Source organism: Thamnophis elegans, chromosome 6, assembly GCF_009769535.1.
Source record: "Thamnophis elegans isolate rThaEle1 chromosome 6, rThaEle1.pri, whole genome shotgun sequence".
NCBI classification, from domain to species: domain Eukaryota; kingdom Metazoa; phylum Chordata; class Lepidosauria; order Squamata; family Colubridae; genus Thamnophis; species Thamnophis elegans.
Window position 1 is genome coordinate 53,429,788 of NC_045546.1, and position 23,177 is coordinate 53,452,964.

Genomic DNA, 23,177 nt, shown 5'->3' on the forward strand with positions numbered 1-23,177 from the left:
AGTTTGCCAGAAGGCACAAATTGTAAGCAAGTCTGATTTTTTAAAAAGAAAATAACAGATGGCAAAAAATGCATCTGAAAATAAGATTATTTATAATTTTGGATATTATATTGCCAAACTCAAAAGAAATCAAAATATATATCCTATTGCTGTTAATACAATCTTGCCAGGTTCTATCAACTTAGAGTTCACTATGAAAAGATTACAGAGAAGCAATTTCCTACAATTAATAACTTTATTTTGGATTTGCTATCGTAATCAATGAGAAACAAAGAAAATGAAAGAGGGAAAGGGAAGGAAAGAAAGAAAGGGAGAGAAAAAATAGAGAAAAACAGAAATGAGAGGGAGGGGGAGAGATAAGAGAGAGAGGCCCTATTCCCACAGAAAACACTGAGCCAGGAAACCTGGATAGGCATGTCTTGGGGGGGGGTGTCATGTGACTGGTGGGAGTGATGCTGAGTTGACCACACCCACCCAGGTTTTGTAGCTCCTGATGTTTTCTGTGGGAAACGGATCCAAATGGCTCTTTGAGTGTTTAAAATTGCCGACCCCTGTGCCAAACCATGCTTCAAGACAAAATTTCATTTATTTGTAATTAGAATTAAATATTTCACAATATATAATTACATATTGTTTTTGTGATTAATCACTGTGCTTGAATAATTAATGTTCAATTTATAACAATAAAAATACATTCCGCTTATCAGATATTTACGATTCATAACAGTAGCAAAATTACAGTTACATAGCAATGAAAATAATTTTATGGTTGGGGGTCACCACAACATGAGGAACTGTATTAAAGGGTCGCGGCATTAGGAAGGTTGAGAACCACTGTAATATATCCAAGTTACTGAAAGTTAATGTGTAACATCTGAAATGATAAAAAAATTATAACATTTGGTTTTTGTTAAAATCTTTGTGGAATTGGGGAAATAAGTTTTAAGTGAATTGTGATAATTAATTCATTAAAATAGTTAAAAATAAAACAAATTTTATGGATTGCTGATGTTCAGATTGCTTTTAGATTACGTTTTTATTTTCTTTTGACTCCCAAAATAAGCACTTGGCCTTATTTTCGGGGAGGTTTTATTTTTGAGGTGCAGGTGGCTCCTTAACCTCAGCCTGTAAATCAGCTGATCCAGAGAGGGCCAGAAGTTCTGTCTCTGTTTCTGGCACACTCTTGCCAGCCCTAGCATCGCTGGGCCTGCCACTCTTTTTGCGGGTGCCACTAAGAGAAGTAGCACAGTAGCTAGGATTTGTGGGAGTGGCTTTCGCGAGGTCATTCTGCATAGATGGCAGGTGCATGTGGGGCATATGGAGCATGTTCCCCACTTCTCCCCCCAGGAAATGGTGGGGGGCTGGCTGTGCATGCATTTAAATATTTTAGGGGAGGGCTTATTTTCAGGGGAGAGCTTATTTTAGTGCATGCATGCAAAAGGCCAATTGGGCTTATTATCTGGGGAGGTCTTATTTTCAGGGAAACGGTATATTATTATAAAAATCCTTGTTTATAATATGTGTGAAATTATGGAGAAAAATTCTAGCAATACGTTGACTTTGAATGTTTTATATGCAGTCCTTGGGTTATCACAACAATCAGGGCCAGACTTAATGCCACTAAGTGAAGCAGTCATAAAGAATGACTTCATACGACTTGATGACAATAATCTCAGTAATCCTGGTTAACATTGAAAACCCAATATTCAAAGATGTGGGGGATGGGAAGTGGAGTATTGCAGCACAGTAAATGTAGAAAATTTGGGGTGTGGGATATGTGAGTACAGGAAGGATGTGGATGGCACAACACTACCCTGTTTCCCGAAAAGAAGACCTCCCCGGATAATAAGCCCAATCGAGCTTTTGAGTGCATGCGCTAAAATAAGCCCTCCCCAAAAATAAGGCCAAGTGCTTATTCAGTGGTCAAAAGAAAATAAGACCCTGATTTGTAATCTTCCCTGCCAATTTCCCCATTGATTTTGCTTATGAGAAGTCATAGGGAGATCTCAAATGACAAGTGATTGTGTGGATGCTGCAACTTTCATATGAGCTGGTTGCCAAGAAGCAAAATTGTCAGTTGTGGTGCTGCAACAGACAGAACTTTGTGGACTGAGTGTTAGTAATACTAAATTTCAATTTCAATTGGTCATTGAACAGATAGTTGGTAAGTAAGGACAGTTCCCTAAACTATGAAGAAACAAAATTGATGTTAAGTAGTAGATAATATTTTTTTTTAAATGGCATTTTTATTAGAGTAGATGTCCATTAAAGCTGAATGTTTGTAAAATGGTGCAGGGTACATAAATTTTGCATGATGCAAATAAAATTTATATAATTTTATGCAGCTTATGTAACATGTATGAATATTGTCTTGATTTATTTGCTAAACAATAGAGTGACTTTTATTTGAGAGTTCAAACTTTGTCCATTGCATCTAGAATCTGCTCAATAGAGAATGAGGTTTTACTGTGCTGCTAAAAAAGTAGTTTAGTTTTTTAGTATTGTACACATGACTCAAAATTAAATCTGAAAAATCTTTGAATATGGAAAACAAGAACCTACTGTAAAATAGAAAGATCTGATTGTTTATATACTCAAGTTCACTAATGTATCCTGTGGTTGTATGGTAGTATTATTATTATTAATAGGTTGTAATGGTAGTGCAAAATATAAATAAAACTGGGACCTAATTTTACTAGGTTCTGTTTAATTTATCAATGTAAAGCAGTTAGATGGTTCTTATAAAAAAGAACAAAAACATTTCACAATCCCTTTAGTATGTCTACTACCTATGTTATTAGATAAAGTGTGATCAAATGTGTTTGAAAGATAACATCCAAGCAAGATTTTAGTCTAAAAGAATATATTCCCATTAAAAATTGTAATTTCAGAGTTAGACTATGGTATGAAAACATGCATAATAGGAAAGGAAACTTTATAGAGTGAGGTCCATTTAAAAATATTTTTACCTTAAAATATTTATTTTTAAAATATTATTGAATGTCACCTAATGTGACTCTGGATTTATCTTTAAGCAATGCTTTGCCAAACATTCTCTCCCTGATCTAGTATGTTTTAATAACCTTGAGGCATAACTTGTGTTTTCCCATGTAGAGGCCATGAATTTTCAAATTAATAATATGGAGAAAAATCTTTTGTATAATTCAGTGTGATATACAGATGTATGAAAATCTTCTTTCTCAGACCTTGGACAGCTGCTTTCATTCATAGTAACTAATACTGGAATGACTTGTTAAAGGCAGAATCATATCCTGTTAAAGAATTCTCCTGATATCATCTAACTAATTATTCTTTATGTTAAAGGATTTGCTGCTGGCCTCTTCCACCCACCCTACAGGATGGTATGAGATTTGAAAGAAGACGATGCATACAGGTAATTTTAAATTTCAAAAATCTGTAAAAATGTTTTGGGATTATTTATACTATACTTGGTTTTTATTGAATTTTAGCTCATAATTAGCGATTTTTCTAATTTATTGTTTGAATAGTTTTATGTACTTATGTATTTAATTGGAAACAGACATTGAATTCAGTATATTGCTCAGTACAGAAATTTAAGTTAAAGCATTTTTATCAAAGTTTGTGCAGATATCCAGGAAAGAACAATTCACTACTTCTCTTGGTGATTTAGTTCTGTTGTCAAATTGTTATTACTATGAGCATTTATTTTTTTAAAAAAACCATTCATCTCCAATCTGGCTACCTGTAATTTAAAACCATTATTCTGTGTCATACCCTCTAGGAGGTAAAAACAAGTTTTGATCTTTTCTTATGTGAGGTCAAATGCATATCTAATTTCTTCAATCTCTCCATGTAAGATTTAAATTTCAGTTCTTTGATCATAGTTGTGCTTCCGCTCACCTCATGGATGAATCTGTTTTTAGGGGGAGGGGAGAGTGGCTGTTTGAGTATAAATGGGAAATTGTGTTAGCCGTGTGCGTGGAAAAAGAAACCAGTTAGACAGTGTCCATTAGCCTTGGAAGGCAACCCATGTAGGAGAAGGAAAACTCCAATCTCAAACTTCCACTGCCTTGTGGCCATGCCCATCTGTGGGAAAGGCTTCAGGAGTCAACCTCGAAGCAAAATCTGGAGCAGGAGTTCTGGAGTGAGGAGGAGTGCTGGAAGATTAATACCTCTCTAAAAACCATGGTCCGGCTGGTAGCACATTATAAGGGCCCCTTTCCAGGGTTACAGGAGAAGGCGGTCAACAGTTTTGAAAGTGGAAGAGGGCTCTATGCCGCAATGGCAGATAAAGCGGCAGAACCATCTTCTAGGAGAAGGGAAACTCTGACTTCAAACCTCCACTGCCTTGTGGCTACATCCACTACTGGAAAAGGCTTTAGGAGTCAACCTCGAGACAAAATCCAGAGCCAGAGTCCTGGAAGCAGTTCGTGACTATGTGCAATCATGTTCTGGTAACTCCTGTGACGCAGCTGGAACCAATTGTATTGGCTTTGCTGTTCCAGTGATGTGGAGAGGGTGGGGGGATCTGCTGCTTGGGTAACAGTCTATCTCCATGTTAATCTAACCAGGCCTTGTGTTCTGGAGAGGACGCTCCAGCTCTCCATACAGCTCCAGATGTTGCGTTAGGATCTCTTTCCAGAACACAATACCATAGTCTTTTGAGACTGAAGGATGCCAGTGAATGATCTTAGTTGTTGCCATACTTCAAAGTTTGTCTAGTTTGTTTGAATCTTTTAAAAATATAATGATCAGAATGTAGCATATGTGGTGGAACCAGTTGTTTTTAACATGATGTTGATGTGCCACATATTAGTTATCATGGAACAACATAGCAATGTCACATCCATGACACTTTCAAAGGGTATCTGGTTCTGTGAGACTCCAAAATTAAATATAACATAATTATTAAAAATAATGGTTGAAATCATACAATAAGAGATTTCATGAAAGTTTTTTGAAATATGAGCTATTTAAAAAATAATGGCCTATGAATTTATTCATATACCAGATCAAAGGTATAGAGATAACTATTCCATTCTGAAGCATAATATACCAGTTCTGAAAGCTCTTCAACTCTCAACAAAGTAGTTTGTTGGCTGTGGTCTATTATAATTTAATGATTACAGAAGCATTTAATAAGTAATACTCCATTTGTTAGCTGCTGGCTGCCTAACCCTGTTTCTTCATTTAATAATGCTAGTATATATTCTATTTTATATGTTTGTAGATTAACTAAAAGCTTTTTAAAAATACGTATCTTCAAGATATTTAAAATTACTAAAGTGGTACATCATTGATAAAAGTATGTTAAAATGGCAACTCTGACATTTTGAAAACAAGAAAAATGTTGGAAGTATTCAGCAATAAATCTGCTTATGGATTATATACTGTTTTTAGCTATCACTATATAAAAGTTCTGACAAATAGTACTTACTTTTATTCTTGCTCTGTGTTAATAAATACTCCCCCTCCCCCCAAATGATTTAAATCACACCAAATGTTACAAAGTAGTAACAATCCTGCAGTCTGGCATATTTTCTACTAAAATTAATTTGTAACTTTCCCAGCTAAGATTGAAAATCATGACTTTGATAAACTTGAGATATTGCTTAGTGTATTGCATGACTCTAGGAATCATAAGAGTTACATGTTAATTATATGTATGTTAGGTGTAATTCAGTTTCATTTTTTTATTTGCTATCATGAACTTTTGTAACATTAATATTTAAAATACATTTTACAGTATCATGTTTTTATGGTCAAAATTCCTTATAGTAAAACAGTGGAAAATGAGAAAAATGAAATGCACTATATTATAGTATATTTGACTTTCATTCCATCTGTCCCCCCTCCCCCAATAACTAGAAAAAATAAAGGACAGAAAGAATAGAATAGAATAACAAAGTTGGAAGGGACCTTGGAAGTCTTCTAGTCCAAGAGATGCTAATGTTGCTAATACAACCTCAGCATTAGATCATAATACATGTGGCATCTTCCAATTTCATAATTTCATTATGCCTCATCTTTCCCCCTTACATGGGAGAAATATATTAAGGAAAGCAAGAAGTGCTGTCTACATTTCCTGACTGGGAACCATGCTGCAGGTCCTGGCTAAAGTTCTTTATTTGGGCCTCACTACTTCCTCTTCAGGAGATATAGAATATGGATAAAGTGTGCAGGAGCAGCCTAACATGATTCCTGTTTGTGGGATGTAACAGACAACTCCTGTTTCACCTGTGATTCATCCTTCATATGTGAGATCAAAACGACAGATATGTCCCACTATTTTCCTTTGAAGAGAAAAGATGGCCCATAAGCAAAGGATTGGTAAAATAAGCTAAAATAGGAATATGGATATGGGTAGGCAGTATTCGGGAGGGATATAATTCAGAAAATTGTAAACTGGATGGGTTGGCCATATAGACTGGGGTTTTCCATTGTTGCTTTATTCTTCTTCTGTATTATTTAAATTATTCTGTGTTACAAAAAATATTCACACAATTTTTGTACCAATATGCATTCTGTAAAATTAAACTTCTGGCTTCAAATACATGCTAATTGAAAGTATAAAGTAGCATTGGGTGAAGTGGGACTTTCAATCATATATATATATTTGTTATATTTATGCTGATAAATAAATAAAGGGAGACTAGTATAGATCTATTTCAAGCTATTTAGCTCTCATCAGCTAGCCATACCCAAGTTTTTGGGAATCGAACCTGTGCTCTATTGCCTCCCAGGCAGGGAGTTAACCATTTGAGCTACAGAGAACGACTCCTTTATCAGCCAGCCAGGGTGGGAGGTATATACTTAAAGTCACAACCCCTGGTATGCCCAAGTATGGGAGGAAGGTCACACTTCCACTCTCTGTCATTAGGCTCGTCACAAGAGACCATCCAGACAGAAACCCAATATTTTTTACTGTTGCCTTTTTTGTTACATTTGTTATATTTATGCTGATAAATAAATAAAGGGAGACTAGTATAGATCTATTTCAAGCTATTTAGCTCTCATCAGCTAGCCATACCCAAGTTTTTGGGAATCGAACCTGTGCTCTATTGGTGTGACCTTCCTCCCATACTTGGGCATACCAGGGGTTGTGACTTTAAATAAATAAATAAATAAATATATATATATATATATATATATATATATATATATATATATATATATATATGTTTTTTTATTTGTGCTGATAAATAAATAAAAAAAATCTTTTAAACAACATTACTGTAATCTATCATAAAATTCCTTGGAGAAAGGTTTAAATTTTATTTATTTATTCATCAAATTTATTTGCCGCTCATCTCGCAGTCGATATGGTTCTAGATATAATAATTGAATGTGTAAAAGAAAAGTAGACTTACTTTGGATTTCTATTTTTTTAAAAAAATTAAAAATTAAATCAGTGTCAAAAAATAAAACAGAAGAATTAAAACAATGCAAAAAGAAATTTGGAAGATGTATGTCTAATTATGCATAGATGTATATATGATGTTGCGTAACTCTTTCTTCTTTGGTCAATTTTTTGACCAAAACTATTTCCTCTGCTTTAAAATCCATTGATCCTGTCTTCAGTTTTCTAATATTTGAAATAAACCTAGCATCTAGTAATAATAATAATTGAATCAATTGCTTATGTTTTATCAGTGTTATGATTTAGAAAAATGGATGATACACAAAAAACAATACAGTGCCTAAAAGTTTTGAGTGATTTATAGAGAAACTTCAAAAATTCTTAGCCAAAATAAAAGAAATAACTTGTTGGCAGAAGTGATATTCAGCAGGTTCTGACAATTCTGGAGAACCGGTAGCGGAAATTTTGAGTAGTTTGGAGAACCAGTAAATACCACCTCTGACTGGCCCCACCCCCATCTATTCTCTGCCTCCCAAGTCCCAGCTGATTGGGAGGGAATGGGGATTTTGCAGTAACCTTCTCCTGAAGTGGGGAGGGAACTACTTTCCAAGCAGAGGGAAGACCAGTGGGAATGCAAGGCCAGGTACCAGTGCCTGGAGCAGTGGTGGGTTCCGGATCCCGTTGCAACTGGTACGGTTGCAAAGGGGCCCATTATCCACCACATGAACGTGTGCAGCACACTCATTCGTCCTTACCTCTTGTGATGCCTCTGTGAGCCTCCGCGACGTTCCAGCTGCTTGGTGGAGTGTTGTGCAGGCGCCGTGCGCTCCATGCGTGTGTGCGGAAGAGCTGAAATACAGATAGGGCAGCCGGGTGGGCTCCAGGCAGGCACTGGTACACCCGTACCAAGGTGTACTGCCTGCAACCCATCACTGGCCTTGTGGATTATCTTCATTGGCGGTTTTTGATAACTTACTGAGATTGGTTTAAATGACATTCTGTGCCACAGTGTTTCAGTGAGAATTCATCAAATTCATATCCCATAATTTCCAGACATTTTTCAAACTTCAAGAGAAAATGCTATACTAATGTACAAGTTTTATATTATATTGAAGAGTTTCTCTTGATCTTAAGTGAAGCAGGTGTGTACAGTTATTCTAAGTTGTCAATAGTTATAATAGTACTTACAAAGGAGCGACTGAATATGTCTTATTTGGAACAGCATTTGTGATTGTTCCTTTTGCTGAATATATTCAGCATTAATGGGTTTTCCATTAATAATGAAATCTAATTGAATAAAATCCTCTATCTTCCCACTCCTTGTATTGAACAAACTTATTCTCGTGCTTAAAAGAGGATGATCGAGGAATGGGAGAAGAGATCAGGAGCCAAGGATTGTTTCCATCTTTTCAAAACTTCTAAAGTAAGTTTTAAGTATGAATTTGTAACAGTAAATATTTCTTAATATCAGGAGGAACAGCATAAATTTGACTGATAGGAAGTCCAGTGTTAATGGAGTACACGTCCTTTGAATGTTATTTTATTTCCTAATAATTTTCTTAATCTTCAAAGCATGAAAATAATGTTTCAGTTTAGCAGACTTCTATCAAGCTTTGGTTATATTGCACAGTTGCCTAATACTAGATTCTTAAACTAATGCATACATTTGGGGATTCTATGTTATGTAGGAAATCAGGTGTTGGGAATTGATTTAGGAGTATTTGTAACAAGAAAAATAATATTAGAATAAGAATCACTTTTTATGATCTATTTTGTTTAAAAAGAATCCACATCTTATCCGTTTATATTAATTATTGCTTGTGCCAATGAATATAGTTAAATTTTTGACATGCAAGGTTGCTTAAAGTTTGGAATTGCAATCTTGTGCCTCTTTAGTGAACAGTGAGCACAGGTAGCCATTGACTTACGACCTTTCAGCGACAGTTCAAAGTTACAATGGCACTACAAAAAAATGAACGTATGACTAGTTCCTAAATGATAGCCCCATGAGCATGTGATTAAAATTTGGGTACTTGGCAGCCCACACAGTTACAACTACAGGGGTGCTTTAACTCCCCACACCATTTGCCAATCTTCCCCCTATTTTTGCCTTTTGAAGTGCCTTGCACTTTGCTACATACCTCTACAGCTCCCTGTAGCCACTGCCACCTGCTGCCTGTAGCTAACCTTCATTGCTGTCTTCCTCCTGCTGGCCCAGAGTCCAGGCACTGAGTGAAGGTGCAGCTGTGAAATATATGATAATGGAAATGCTTGCTCTTGGATTCACCACCTGCAAATTTTTGCCCCTGGAAATGCAATCACTGGGAAGTGTCAGGAACAAAAAGAAGATTAAAAGCTTAGCAGGGGGCAGCAATGGTATCTCCCCCAACTTATGCAGGTTGCACTAGGCCTTCCCACCCCCTGCAGCACTCCCATGCTCTGTACGTAGGATTACCACTTCTTCCCACCTAATGAACTGCGTATCTTGGGGTTATGACCACAATTAGGATTGCTGGCACAGTTGTTTCTATGTAATGCAGTCACATGATATCTCACTTTATGACCACATCACTTAGTGATGGAAATTCTGGTCCCAGTTGTGATCTTAAGTCGAGAATCACCTGTAATACTTATCATGCTGTTGTCTATTCTTTCTATTCTTTCATAGGAGAACACGTTAATTCTACTTGTTCAACAGAGGTTTACAAAATTTTAAGATGTAAATGTAGACTTTAATAATTTTACTAAACCTGATATATTTTAAACTGATTTATCTTTAGAAAAGGTGTTTTTTGAAAAAGTAATGTTTAAATTACTGATTTTTGCAACTTACTAATATGCTACAAGAAATTTTTTAATGATGGTTCCCATAATTCTGGGAAGTTCACTGAGGTTCTTTTGTTCATTTCTTAGTCTTTGGGAGATAGAAGGTGCTAGACTGAATTGTTCATCTCAGTTTAATTCAGATATTTGGAGAATTTGTGAGCCTGTCATTTAAGTTGGAAAAACATTGTGTTACTGTAAGAAATCAAGTTTAAATAATCCAAATACTGGTTAATTAATAATTAAATCCTCTTTCTTAGTATTAATAAGTTCATTCTGTAGATGATAATGTGTTTGGCATTTATTATATGTAAATTATAATTATAATTTATAACAAATGTAATATTTAATGAATCTGAAACCAGCACCATACCTTTGGAAAGTTTACCCTTCCTTCCTTCCTTCCTTCCTTCCTTCCTTCCTTCCTTCCTTCCTTCCTTCCTTCTCATTCATATGTATGTATGTATATAGACTGTATTCATGTACATATGCAAATTATTTGATTAATATTTTTTATTGTTTTAGTGCCTTAGTAAGTAAAATGTGTACATGTTTCAGCTACAAACGTTTTATTTCATAATACCATAAGAGATGAAAGAGTCAATTTAAGCCATCAAGTCTGCATATCTTTTTCAGTGCAAGACTGAACTGAGGGTTCTATCTTTGTTATGTTCTTAATGGCAAAATGTAAAAAAAATGTATCAAAAGGGTCACTGAATAATTTACTTAGATGATATGTGAAGTCCTATTAGATATAAGCCATTATAAGTGCATTGGATCTTTTTTGATCTTCAATTGGTGTTGATGTATAAATCTTTATTTTAAACCAGTAACTGTTGCTTTCCTTATGTAGAAATGTGCTAGTTTTATCTTTATTGAATTTGAAATAGTAAGTAGTATGCATATGTGTTTTCAGCAAAAATGAAGAGTATGTAGTATATACAAGTGCACTACAAGATAATTCAGGTGGTAATTACTACTTAGAACTAAGTGTTCACTGCTTAAAAGTATTCACTGCTGGGGATTCATGGGCTTTGTTTTTGACTTAAAACAAAATGATATTTTGGAACATTTCAAGGTAAATTGTGTTTTATTAAGACAGTCTATCTGTTCTATGTTCTATTAGAACAAATGTCACAACATTTTGAATGTCATGGCAACAGATTATGGGGACTCTAGTTAATTTTTTTAATGTGGCTTCTAACCTTCACCAATAAATATTACCTATCTGAAGTTATGGTTTATTTCTACCTGTGGGGCAAAATCTTACAATTAAAGTAGTAACATCAGTGATTTCAGAACAAAACTATGCAAAATACTCAATTCCTATTATATTTTGTTGTCTTTTCCGCTACTTTTTGGGACTGTCTGGTTTGTCTCTGCTTTGTTTTTATAGCTGATTAGCTTTATTTTTTTTAACTATGAGAACTTTTTTTCACAAGAAGTGGGCACAGAACCTGGGCTGGAGTATCATCAAAAGAAATCCAAACTTCACTACTTCAGAGGAGTAGCAAAAACTCTTCAGCTGAGTAACATTTAGCATTAAAAGTGTCAAAGGGAAGGAAAAAGATTGGTTGGTTCATGGGTCCAGGAACCATCTGAGCTTGGAACTGAAGCTTGGTCTACACAGGTTTGATGATGAACTTCAGACACTTTTTTCTCTGACATCCTTTATCAAACAGATCATCAATTGTGTTTTCTTTTGTGCATCATGATATTTTACATACTATGTAGTTCAAACTGCTTCTGTTATGACTTCTGCCAGAATTTGCTTATACTAGACTCTATAATTTGAAAACACTTCCTTCCTTCCTTCCTTCCTTCCTTCCTTCCTTCCTTCCTTCCTTCCTTCCTTCCTTCCTTCTTTTCTTTCTCTAAAAAATCAGTTGAGAATTCAGCAGAATCAGAATCAGTAGAGAATTCCACATCCCTCTCTCACTAATGTGACATACCCACTCCACTCACACAAACGGAAGGGGCCTGATATAGATCTTGTCTGCTAAGAATTGAAATAGATAGGATCAAGGAGAAGAGCCTTTTTCTTGTGTGGACCCATCCCTGTGGTATACACTACCATCAGAAGTGAGAACAGTTCTCTGCATTTTGACCTTCTGGAAGGGTATTAATTTTTTAATTAAAGCTTTCCCAGTTGGCTCACTGCTGAATGTGGCTGAAGGGACAAGAAGACCTCATCTTTGCCATATCAATCACTTAGCTTTCTTCATTTTGGTTTTTAATAATATTTTAATCTATGTAGTTATAATATTTTGATATTTTAATTATTTTTTACTTGTGTTATAATTTATAAGCCATACAGACTCAATTTGTAGGAGAGATGGATGGCATAAAAATTGATAGATAGTAATAATAATAATTCTTGGGTGACTTGTCACTAAATATCATTGGTACAGTTTCTGATAATCCAAAGGATAGAAGAAAAGTGGTTAGGATTCTAGGTGAGTTCTAGGTTGCCTGTGAAGGGTATAACAAAATATAGTATAATTGTAAAGATAGAAAATTATATTGTGCCCTTATTATTATTAACAAACTTCTCATTCAATATTGGAAAGATAAATTTATACTCCCAATTATTGAGTGCACTGAAGTTCTTATGTATCTTGTGTCATATAGTGGCTTGTGGAAATTGATTGTATATAAACAGAAATAATGTTACAGATGTATAACTTTTGTGTTGTTCTTTCTATTTCATGATTTCTGTTCTGTTTATTTAATTAAAAGCACTGGAAAAAGATAATTATGTCTTTAATCCTTATTATGGGTTAAGTTTTTTGTTTATAATGAATTTGGTAAATCATGCAAGATTAAAAGTGACTTTATTGTATTAAATTCAACTTGTTTTTCCGAATTTGTTGTCACTAAATCAGATTTCCTTATAAGCTGTCATGAATAGTTGGTTGAACATTAAGCCCATGTTTATATCCTTAGTTAGAAAAAAAGGTAAAAAACATTGTGGCCAGTATATTTGGAAGTTATTAGAAGAACTGAAGTGGCAGATAATTTAACTTGCTTCCAAGTTTGCCATCGTGCTTAACTAAAAGTATTTGGATATTTTATATGTAAATTTTAATTCAGTCATATGACAGTATTTTGATTATAGTCAGAGATGACAGACTATGGAATGATTGGAACTTGGAATGTTGAGAGAAGTCTTAGAGCAGCTGGTAAGGTTTTAAACATACTTCTATTTTGAACTCAGCATAATAATAGTTTGTTATTTTCATATTTATTAAAATACTGTCAGTTTCAGAAGAAACTATATAGCAGTGTATTAAAAGTTCTGTATATTTTATACACAGAATATAGACTCACTGGAGAAGAGCCTAATGCTGGAAAAGATTCAGGGCAAAAGGCACAGGGCACAAGAACTAATTTTACTGGATTTCTGCCTAGTCTGACTCATGCTCTAAAGAAGCAGTGGCACACCTTGGACGTCAGGAGGGCTCTCCGCATCTATGCCAAGCGGAAAGCCTCCTTTTGGAGATCAGAGTCCCTATTTGTATCTTTTCAACCCTCTACGTTGTGTAATAGGGTCACGGCATCAACAATAGGCTGGTGGATATGGGCATGCTTCGCCAAATCTTATGAACTTCAGGCTCCAGGCAAATCCGCTCTTCTCTGAACGTGCCATTGAGAGGGAGGTAGTTCCATCTCCCAAGTTATTCCTAGATGCAGTGGACCTCCCCGGGGTCGGGACCTTTCCCCATGTCTTTATAACTTAGGCACTGACCTATCTAAAGCCCTGCAGGCTCCCATAGTTGACCCTCACCTGTGGCGGCCTTGTCAGCATCATCTGTCATGATGGGTCTCCAGAGGAAGCCCTCCGGCCAGAGGACAAGAGGTCAAATCTTAGTAAAGAATCACCAGGCTGTCTCATGGGCGGTAAAAGCTTCCACGGCGGCCTCCTTTTTTAACCAAGCTTCATTACCCTGGTTAAAGCAGCTACAGGAAAGGATCCCCGACACTAGGTCACACCAGGACATCAATAAATTAAAGGCTGTAATGGAATTCTCAGCGGATGCCTCCCTGAATGCAACGAGATTTACATCCAAATCCATTGCCTCTTTAGTAGCGACCAGACATCTTCTCTGGCTCTGTCAGTGGCAAATGGAGACTTGCATCTGCCCCCTTCACCAGGGAATGGTTGTTTGGGGATTCCCTAGAGCCTCTCCTGATTGAGTCTTGGGACAAGCGTAAAATTCTGCTGTCCCTTTATCGAAATGCCGAGGCCCATCCTCTGCCTTATTTTCGTTGCTCACCCTTTCAAGGGTTGGATGAGAGATTCAACCTCCCCCATCCACAGAGACAATCCCCCCCCCCAGCCAGAGTCAACGACAGGACAGATAGGAGCGGCCAGCACTTCGAGGTCGCCCCTTTGCTTCCTGCAGTTCTTCGACTTCTAGCCAATAAAAGTATTCTTACACAAGTGAGGATATTAGGGGTTTTCCTTTATATCACATTTGGGAATTATGCAGAGGATGATTTAGAAGCAAGGTAGCGGACAGAAGCTGGTATTGAGGAATCCTTAGAATATAGGCATAGGAAGACTCAAATCCATGTCCTACACATCTATTGAATTCATAGGGCAACATTTGGCAAGTCATTTTTTTGCATCCCAACATGTATAACACTTTTGTTTGTTGAGAAACAAAGAAATTTGAAGAGGAAGAGGAGGAAGATACTGGTTCTTGGTTGTATTAGTACTGTAATCACAAATAGGCTCTAAGTTTATACAGTAATTTTCAGAGATGTGAAATTAATTAGTTCATCTGTTCCTTTATTAGAGCATTAACATCTTTGTGAAACTTCAACATGAAATTAATAAAGCCCAACCATTCAAAGATTCTAGGTGGTTGTATGCTTTTATATCTAGTGGAATTTAGATTACGTTTGGGAATTATACCAGTAACTATGTTTGAGTTTGGATTTCACACATTGTGTTTCTGATTGATGTCACATTCTTTGTTGCAATAAATTATCCTTTGGAATGAGAAAATGTTGATGTGCCAATAAAAATGTAAATTATAAGACAGTTGGGTAGAACTGTTGCAGTTAGTTAAACATTATTGAAGGTGGTCTTTAAATCTTACATAATTATAACTAAATCATTGCCAGGCAAATATGACAAGAGTGAAATCCAGCTAGGTTCAATTCTTTCTTTGCTTACAGCTAATAGACAGAATCTTGTCAGCTAGAGCTATAATCTTCTAACCTAATAGATATACACTGGGAGATTCTAGGATATGGCTACTCTTGAATCTTTTCCTCCAGTTTGGGACTGCACACTCTTTTATTTTGTGTGTCTCTGGACTGTATTGAATCCGCCTTGGGAAGGAGTGGTGTGATTGGCGAGACACCCCTCCACCCCCTTCTTCTCCAGCTGCACATTCTATCTCATCATTTAAAGCTTGGAGGTTTTTTTGGAAAGGAAAAAAAGCTTTTAATTCATGCTCATGGGAGAAATGAAATATGTATTATTTATGTTATACTGATAGTCTGTTCCAAATCAATTAACACAGTGTTCATGGCAGATCTTCCTTGCATAGCAGAGTTAAACAGCTCTAAAATTGTGAAGTGCTTTAAAGTTGAAATATAAAATATAAATTAAAGGTTTAGAGGTTAAGAGCAAATTTTAATTAGTTATAAAAGAAAGATATAACAAACATGGTCAGTCTACATATCATGTGAAGTTGTTTCTAGCATAAATTTATATTTACAATTTCAATTGGGTTTCTTAAGAAGAAAATGTAACTTTGTTATGCTCTTCTGGTTCTGTTGGAATGGAAATAGTTTGCCTATTATATTGAAAGTAATGATTGCCATTTCTTGAGAAGGGGATGCAATTCCCCAAAACAAAACAAATCAAAAAACAGACTGGTAGAAAAAGCTGGGACAAGCATTAACTGATAGTGATAGATTCAGGGGTGGGATCCTACCAATTTAACAACCAGTTCACTGAGTGTGTGTTTCATGTATATAAAAGGAAAGACACAAATTAGATGTAATAAATATAGTTTTAATACTTGCATTATTTTGTATAATAATGTATTGCTACTTCTGATATTTTGTGGATTTTTTGATTGGGGCTAAATGATTATTTTTGGTAATGTTAAAAAAATTATTACTGGAATTGGAATTTGACTCTGAAAAAACAGAAATAGGGATTTATTTAAATAGAAATGGAGATACAAATATAAAATAAAGAGTTCAAATTGTGTGTAAGAGTACAGTTTTAATAATTTTGTTGTTATTTCTGATATCTTTACTGCATTAATCTTTGCTGATTAAGGTGGAGAGACAGAGATGGGCCTCTAGGGAATTGGTTGAGGTATGAAATGAAGAGGGGTTTTTATTGCATTTTAAAACCTAGTGATAAGTTGCTAATAATGTTAATTATATTTGCGGGAAGTTCCTTTTTTCTATCTTTTTTTCTGCAGCTTAAAAATACTTTCAATATATTATGTAGTTGAATTCGTTTTAATAATAGTTTTCAACAAAATTATTGAAAAAAACCAAACAGCAAAACTACAGTAAATGGAACAAGAATAGGGTCTTCACTTTCTCTTTTACTATTTATTGTTACTTTGAGAGTTCTATCAAACATCTTAAAAGTGAGCAAATATTCAGGATCAAAATTTAAGGGTAGGAATACAAGATGAAGTGCTAGGCGGTCAATATACAGTAGCAGTAGTAACAACAAAGCTCCATATATATGATGATGTAAGTAATTAAAGACTTTAGCATATAAAAATTAATGAAAAGAAAACTACCAAGGCACTGAAGCTCTGAAGAAGATGACAAGCCAGCTGTGAGAGAGCAAAAGGCTGAAATATATAGGACTTCACTTGACTGGATGTAACAAAGACATATTTCAAAATAATTACAACAAATTATGAAAGAATTAAAACTCCTAGAAAGATGAAAAAGTTTAAAACTTTCTTGGCTAAGATTCACTGCGATAACAAAATGAATATTTTACCCAAAATGAACTTCCTATTACACATGGATTTGATTCAATTTCAGATAAAAATCTACATAGTTGACAAATTAGTATACAGAAATGAAAGAATAAGGGTAAAATTCACTCCAACTGTAACTTAAGAAAAAATTGGTATATGAGTCTACCGCTGATTACCACAAAGCATAATATCAACAATGTTGGAAATGCCATAACAAAGAAGGAATATTGTATTGCATATAATTGCTACGTTAAAAATGCCTCAAAGGCATAGGAAGGGAATATATCATAATATTTTTTTAAATCCTCCAAAAAATTCAATTTGAATTGAAAATACATATTATTATAGGGATAATTCCAGAAAAATGAAGATTTCATCATTTACTAAGATACAGATAGTCCTTGACTTACGACCACAATTGAGCCCAAAATTTCTGTTGCTAAGCAAAACATTTGTTAAATGAAGTTTGCCCCATTTTACGACCTTTCTTGCCACAATTGTTAAGTGAATCATTGCATTGTTAAATTGGTAACACATTGGTAACACAGTTAAGTGAATCTGGCTTCCCCCCTTGACTTTGCTTGTCAGAAGTTTGCAAAAGGGGATCACGTGTCTGTGGAACCTGCAACTGTCGTAACATTAGTCAGTTGCCAAGCATCTGAATTTTCATCATTTGCTAAAAAGGAAGGTCGCAAGTGTGAAAAATGGTCACTTTTTTCATTGCTGTTGTAACTTTGAATGGTCACTAAATGAACTGTTGTAAATCAAGGACTACCTGTATATGTTGATGCAAAAACAAATTTGTCATAACACTGTAATAGAGAAACCTATGCAAAGATAATAGATTGGGAATTTAAAATAATTAGTTGCAATAGCAAAATTGACAAGTATATACCCATAGAAATTTAACCAAATTCAAGAAAGAATAACTTTATAGTTTCTGTGATTTAAAACACAAACCAGCAGCAGTCCTTAACACTTAGTGTAAAGTATAGATGTCCAAATTGTGGTCAGCAGCCAGAAATATAAATGAAAGGGAGAAAATGTGTTAATCGAAAGTTTTTTTCGTAATACCTTTATACTATATTCAGTAGTTATTCTTTTATTTTCTTTCTTTTTTATTTATTTGTATTTTTTTGTATTTTATTGGTCTTGTATGCCGCCCACTCCCGAAGGACTCCGTGCGGCTTACAATAAACAAAGGAAGGGGATAAATAGACAAATAGACAAACAACAATTTAAAATACACAACATTCATAGTTACAGTGGGGCTGGCTATTTCAACAGCCCCACCAACAGCCTGCCGGAGCAGCCAGATCTTAGTGGATTGAGTGCCAACTTGTTTATATTGTATCATTTCCCATTTTCTTAGCTGTAGACATACAAAATAACTTTTTCTTTCTTTCATTTCTCAATACATGTTTGTTACTGTTTACTTCTTTTATGTTTGATGTTTCAATCATTCATATGCTGTGTTAATCATATGATAAGTTTATAGATCTTGACCTTTGTTATCTCTCATGGCTTTGGTTATTCAAGGTTTTATTGTAACATTATTTGGTATTATTGAGAATAGAAAGATGTATGTGTTTACCCAATTTTAAAGAACTGTCCTGGTAGAAAGCACAATTTCTATCTGACCAGGACCCTAATATATTTTTCCAGGTTGCCCAATTTTGTGCTATAAGATACTTATTATAATAACATATTTTATGTAGTGCTACTGAAAAAGGACTGGTTAATTGCAAGTTAGGTATAAGTGACAAAAATGAATACATAAATTTGTGCTCCTTTGTTCATTTTGGTAAAATAGAAAAAGTTAATACATACAAATGCCGATTAAAAAAATGAGAGGAATATACCCTCTCATCCTATATAAGAAACGAACAAGAAAAGAAAAATAGCTGGGCATAAATCTGCGTGTTGCTCTTTATGTGGAATTGGGAGTAGGATATTTCAGGTAATGATTGAAGGTTTGTCTATGAAAAAGAGTGAATGGACAAATTTCAAAACAAGTATGGGTTGAGAGGAAATGGAACTTGAAAATACGAGTACTTGAATGATCCCCAAGAAAAGGTATACAAATTTAAAGAAGAAAATACAGCATACAGCTTGGTGTAGGGAGATTGTTAGAAGGACAAAAAGATACTAAATTTTATAGCAAACATGTAAAATAGAGTTAATGAGATGCCCTTTTCTGTGGCTTTACTTAGGTTTCTCCAGCATTCTTTGTCCCAATCGTTATATAAATGTAATAGAAGATTGATGTGTACACACACACACACTTACTCACTCACTCACTCTGTATACAATTGTTCATAGAATTTAGGAACTACTGCATATTTGGAATATTTTTTGCTTATTAATTATTGGTTCTCCTTTCTTCCCATTCATAGGAGAGCTTACTATTATTTTTTCTTTAAATATTTCTTGCATAAATATATCAATGAAAAAAAATTCATAATAATAATTGATATAATTCTGTCAGTTTTTAAAAATATTTTCTTGCAATGTAATACAGTATAGTTTGAAGTTGTAAAATATATTTGCAAATTAAGATAAGAGTAAAATTGCTAAACTAAAGTTTACTTCTAAACTTCTAAACTAATGTATACATCTTAGGAGAAAACATTCCATATTTTGATTTCATTTAACATTTCATTTAATAAGAATTTTAGCTTTTTTTAAATTTAGACTATTTATCTTTCTGAGTGGTCATTTAGAGTCGACTCTGACTCAATAGAACATAATCAATTAATTCATCACAGGTAATCCTTGACTTAACCACAATTGAGCCCAAAATTTATGTTGCTAAGTGAGACATTTGTAAAAGTTTTACCCCATTTTGCAACCTTTCTTGCTGTTGTTAAGTTGTTAAGTGAATCATTGCAGTTGTTAACTTAGTAACCCAATTGTTGAGTGAATCTGGCTTCCCCATTGACCTTGCTTGTCAGAAGGTTGCAAAAGCTGATCACATGACCATGGTAAAGGGCAATTGTAATAAATATGAACCAAATATAAATATTATAATAAATAATATATAATATGTAAATATGAACTGTCATAAATATGAACCAGTTGCCATGCATTCAAATTTTGACCATATGATCAATGGGGGTGCTGCAATTGTCATAATTGTAAAAAATTATCATATCATTTTTTTCAGTGCCATTGTAACTAAATGAACTGCTGTAAGTCAAGGACTATATATTTATGACTCAGATGCTGTCTTTTAGAGATCTGTATTAGCCATGATTCTCTGTGATTGTCTCAATCTAAACAATTTAGAAGATGGAAATTCTACTTAATGGAAACCAGAAATATATTGCTGAACTGATACAAAATGAGAAAAGAGTTCTTTTTAGTTTCTATAAGTCATGTTTTACGATGTCTGGATCAACAGTCCACACATAGACCACTTATGCTAATAAATAAATTAAGAAAGCTAATTAAAGCCATTAAACAAAGCAAAAGCAAACATTTGAGAGTTTTAAACCAGTAGATAAATTAATCAGTTTAGCCACTTATTTTTTTCAGACCCTGTTGAAAGGTGTCAATTGCTTTCTTCAAGAAATATTGAATGTACTGCTTATTCTCTTGGATAAGGATTTCCCTGTGAAGAAATGATTATATAGAATGCAGGTAGTCTTTGATCAGCTTTTCTTACTGGAGGTGCAAGTGATTTCTCTGGCATGGATAACACAGCTGCAAGCCTAATTTAGAGTTCTTATTTTAACTATCCAATGAGGAGACTACATCTATGTTTATCTATCCATATATTGAGATGGACAGAGGCCATTCTTTATGTGTCTACATTAGCTGAAATATACTTTGTAGTAAGAAATAGATAGTTCCTTCCCCTCAATAAAAGGCGTCCTGCTTGTGGAATATCTAGTACCTTCAATTAATATCTAGCATCTTCAATTAAAATCAGACACTAATAGGAATGTGTGATTTAAAGGTGTACTAGATTTTTATTCGAAACTGGAATATTTTAAAGATATAAATCTATATAATGAGAATCAGGGTGTCATGATTACAAGTGGGGAAATCCAGACTTAATTCCCAATCTGACCATTAGATTTTATAGATAACAATGGACTAATTATTGAAGAAGAACTGTATAATCTGTAGTAGCCAAAATCCATCTGATAAAATGAACTAATATTGGTTTTAAATAAAATACATTCATTTGAAAAGGTGCCTTTAAATTCCTCCTACTTTTTGGATTAGACCATATCTCAATACCCCAACCTGCCCAATGTACACCTTCTTGATCTCCTAGATGAAAAGCTGATTTCTGCCTCAGAAAAATTTCCCATTTGATCTGTAACTGATTCAGTTTTCTAGAAGGTCAGGATAAGTTCAAATTAAAAGGCAGGCAACAACTATATTTAGCCATAGAAACAGTGGAATTCAAACCAAGCCTGATGTTCTCTGGTCTTTCTCCTACAACTACAGAAGCGTGTGGGATAGTAGTCCATGCTGTTATTACCTATAATACATTTAAAATACACCCCCCAAAAGAAACTTTCATTGTAAAATCCCAAAATTAAAAATGTGTCTTTTATAGTCCAACCAAAACTGAGGGTCAGCAGAGAAACAAGCAACAGCTCTGAATTTACTAAGTCTGTAATAAACTTACCAGTAAAAATACTTTTGTTTTCAAAACTGAGCAAGCAGCAACATTTGTAACATAATTTGTTGCATAGTATACCTGAAAAATAAGAGCATAGTACAAATAGTATATAACATTACCGTTCAAGGGCTGAATATGAAGCAAAAATATTAAACATAGTTACACACATTCAATAATCAGAGAATAGTCTTTTTCTCCAGTGTGCTGAGTAGGGAATCCAAGGAATGGTGTTAATTCTGCTTCACTGCCCAGTGACTGAGTCTGTCATTTTTCATGCCTCCCTTGCCTGGTGGCCTCTTAGTTTCAGCTCAGTCTTTGCCCAGCATAGATGCTTGAGGAGAAACAGCTTCACAGCAAACCCATTTAATTCCTTGGATTACCAATCAGCAAACTGTGAGACAGAAAAATCAATTATTTCTTCTGTGCGCTGCTTGGAGAGTCCGAGCATGGGTTAACTTTTGTCTGTCTGCCCAGAGACTGAGGTGTAATTTTTTTGGCCACACCTTCTGCTCTCTACTGAGTCCAGTTTTTCAATTCAGTCTAGCCCAGGAAGGACATATCCAAAGAATTTCCTGTGTCTGACCAGATTAAGTTGGACTCTCAATTTTTATTTTTTTCCTTCATAGCTATTTTTGTTTGGGAGCAGGCTTCATTGGAGGTTTTTTCCTGCCACCATGTGTGGTTTGGGCGAACCCACCTCAGTTTCTGGTGAGTGACTGGCCCAACTGGGTTGCAAGTGGGTTGTCATCACCGACCGCCAATTTGAGCAGGCAGTCTTGGCATTGGATCCGTATCTCGGATCACGCTTCAGATGCCACGGCGGGCTTTTTCCTCGCGCCAAACAGCAATTTCCATTTTTTTCTTTCACTCGCTTTCGGTTGCCAGATTGCTGCTCACCTGCCTCCCTCGCAGATCGCTGCTGTTGTGTGGGTGGATGCTGTTCAGGTTGCTGGCAGGATTGGCACCACCATTTGTCATTGCAGCGGCCCTGGAGTGTTGGCCAGCGCTGGTCATTCTCCGCAATTCTAGATCTGCTTTGGTGCAGCAGAGCTGTCGGCGGTTTATGCCCTTTCCACCGCAGCCTTTCTGATCAGCTTTGGCACCGTGGAGCCATTGTGGTTTGTGCAGTACATCAAACGTATGGCTGCATTCCAGCATTCCGAATTGCTCTTCGTATCTTTTCAACCAGCATCCCAAGGCCACAAAGTTTTCTCTCCTACCACGGGGCATTGGCTGCAGACATGCATTACCTTCGCCCACGTTCTCCAGTCCAAACCAGTGCCACGCCATATCACCGCATATTCTACAAGAAGCGCCGCCACCATGGCAGCTTGGGCGACCCAGGCACCGATAGAGGAGATTTGCAGGGCGGCAACTTGGACTTCTTTGTCTCCAT

General features: G+C 35.3%; 1 protein-coding gene across 1 annotated transcript in view; it reads left to right on the top strand.

Moving 5' to 3' along the window:
* Nucleotides 1-23,177, top strand: part of DYRK1A (dual specificity tyrosine phosphorylation regulated kinase 1A) — a 145,475-nt gene that overhangs the window by 47,730 nt on the left and 74,568 nt on the right. Inside the window, 1 exon segment of the mRNA XM_032219531.1 lies at nt 3,325-3,394. Coding sequence (XP_032075422.1) covers nt 3,385-3,394 — 10 coding nt within the window. The 5' untranslated portion in view covers nt 3,325-3,384.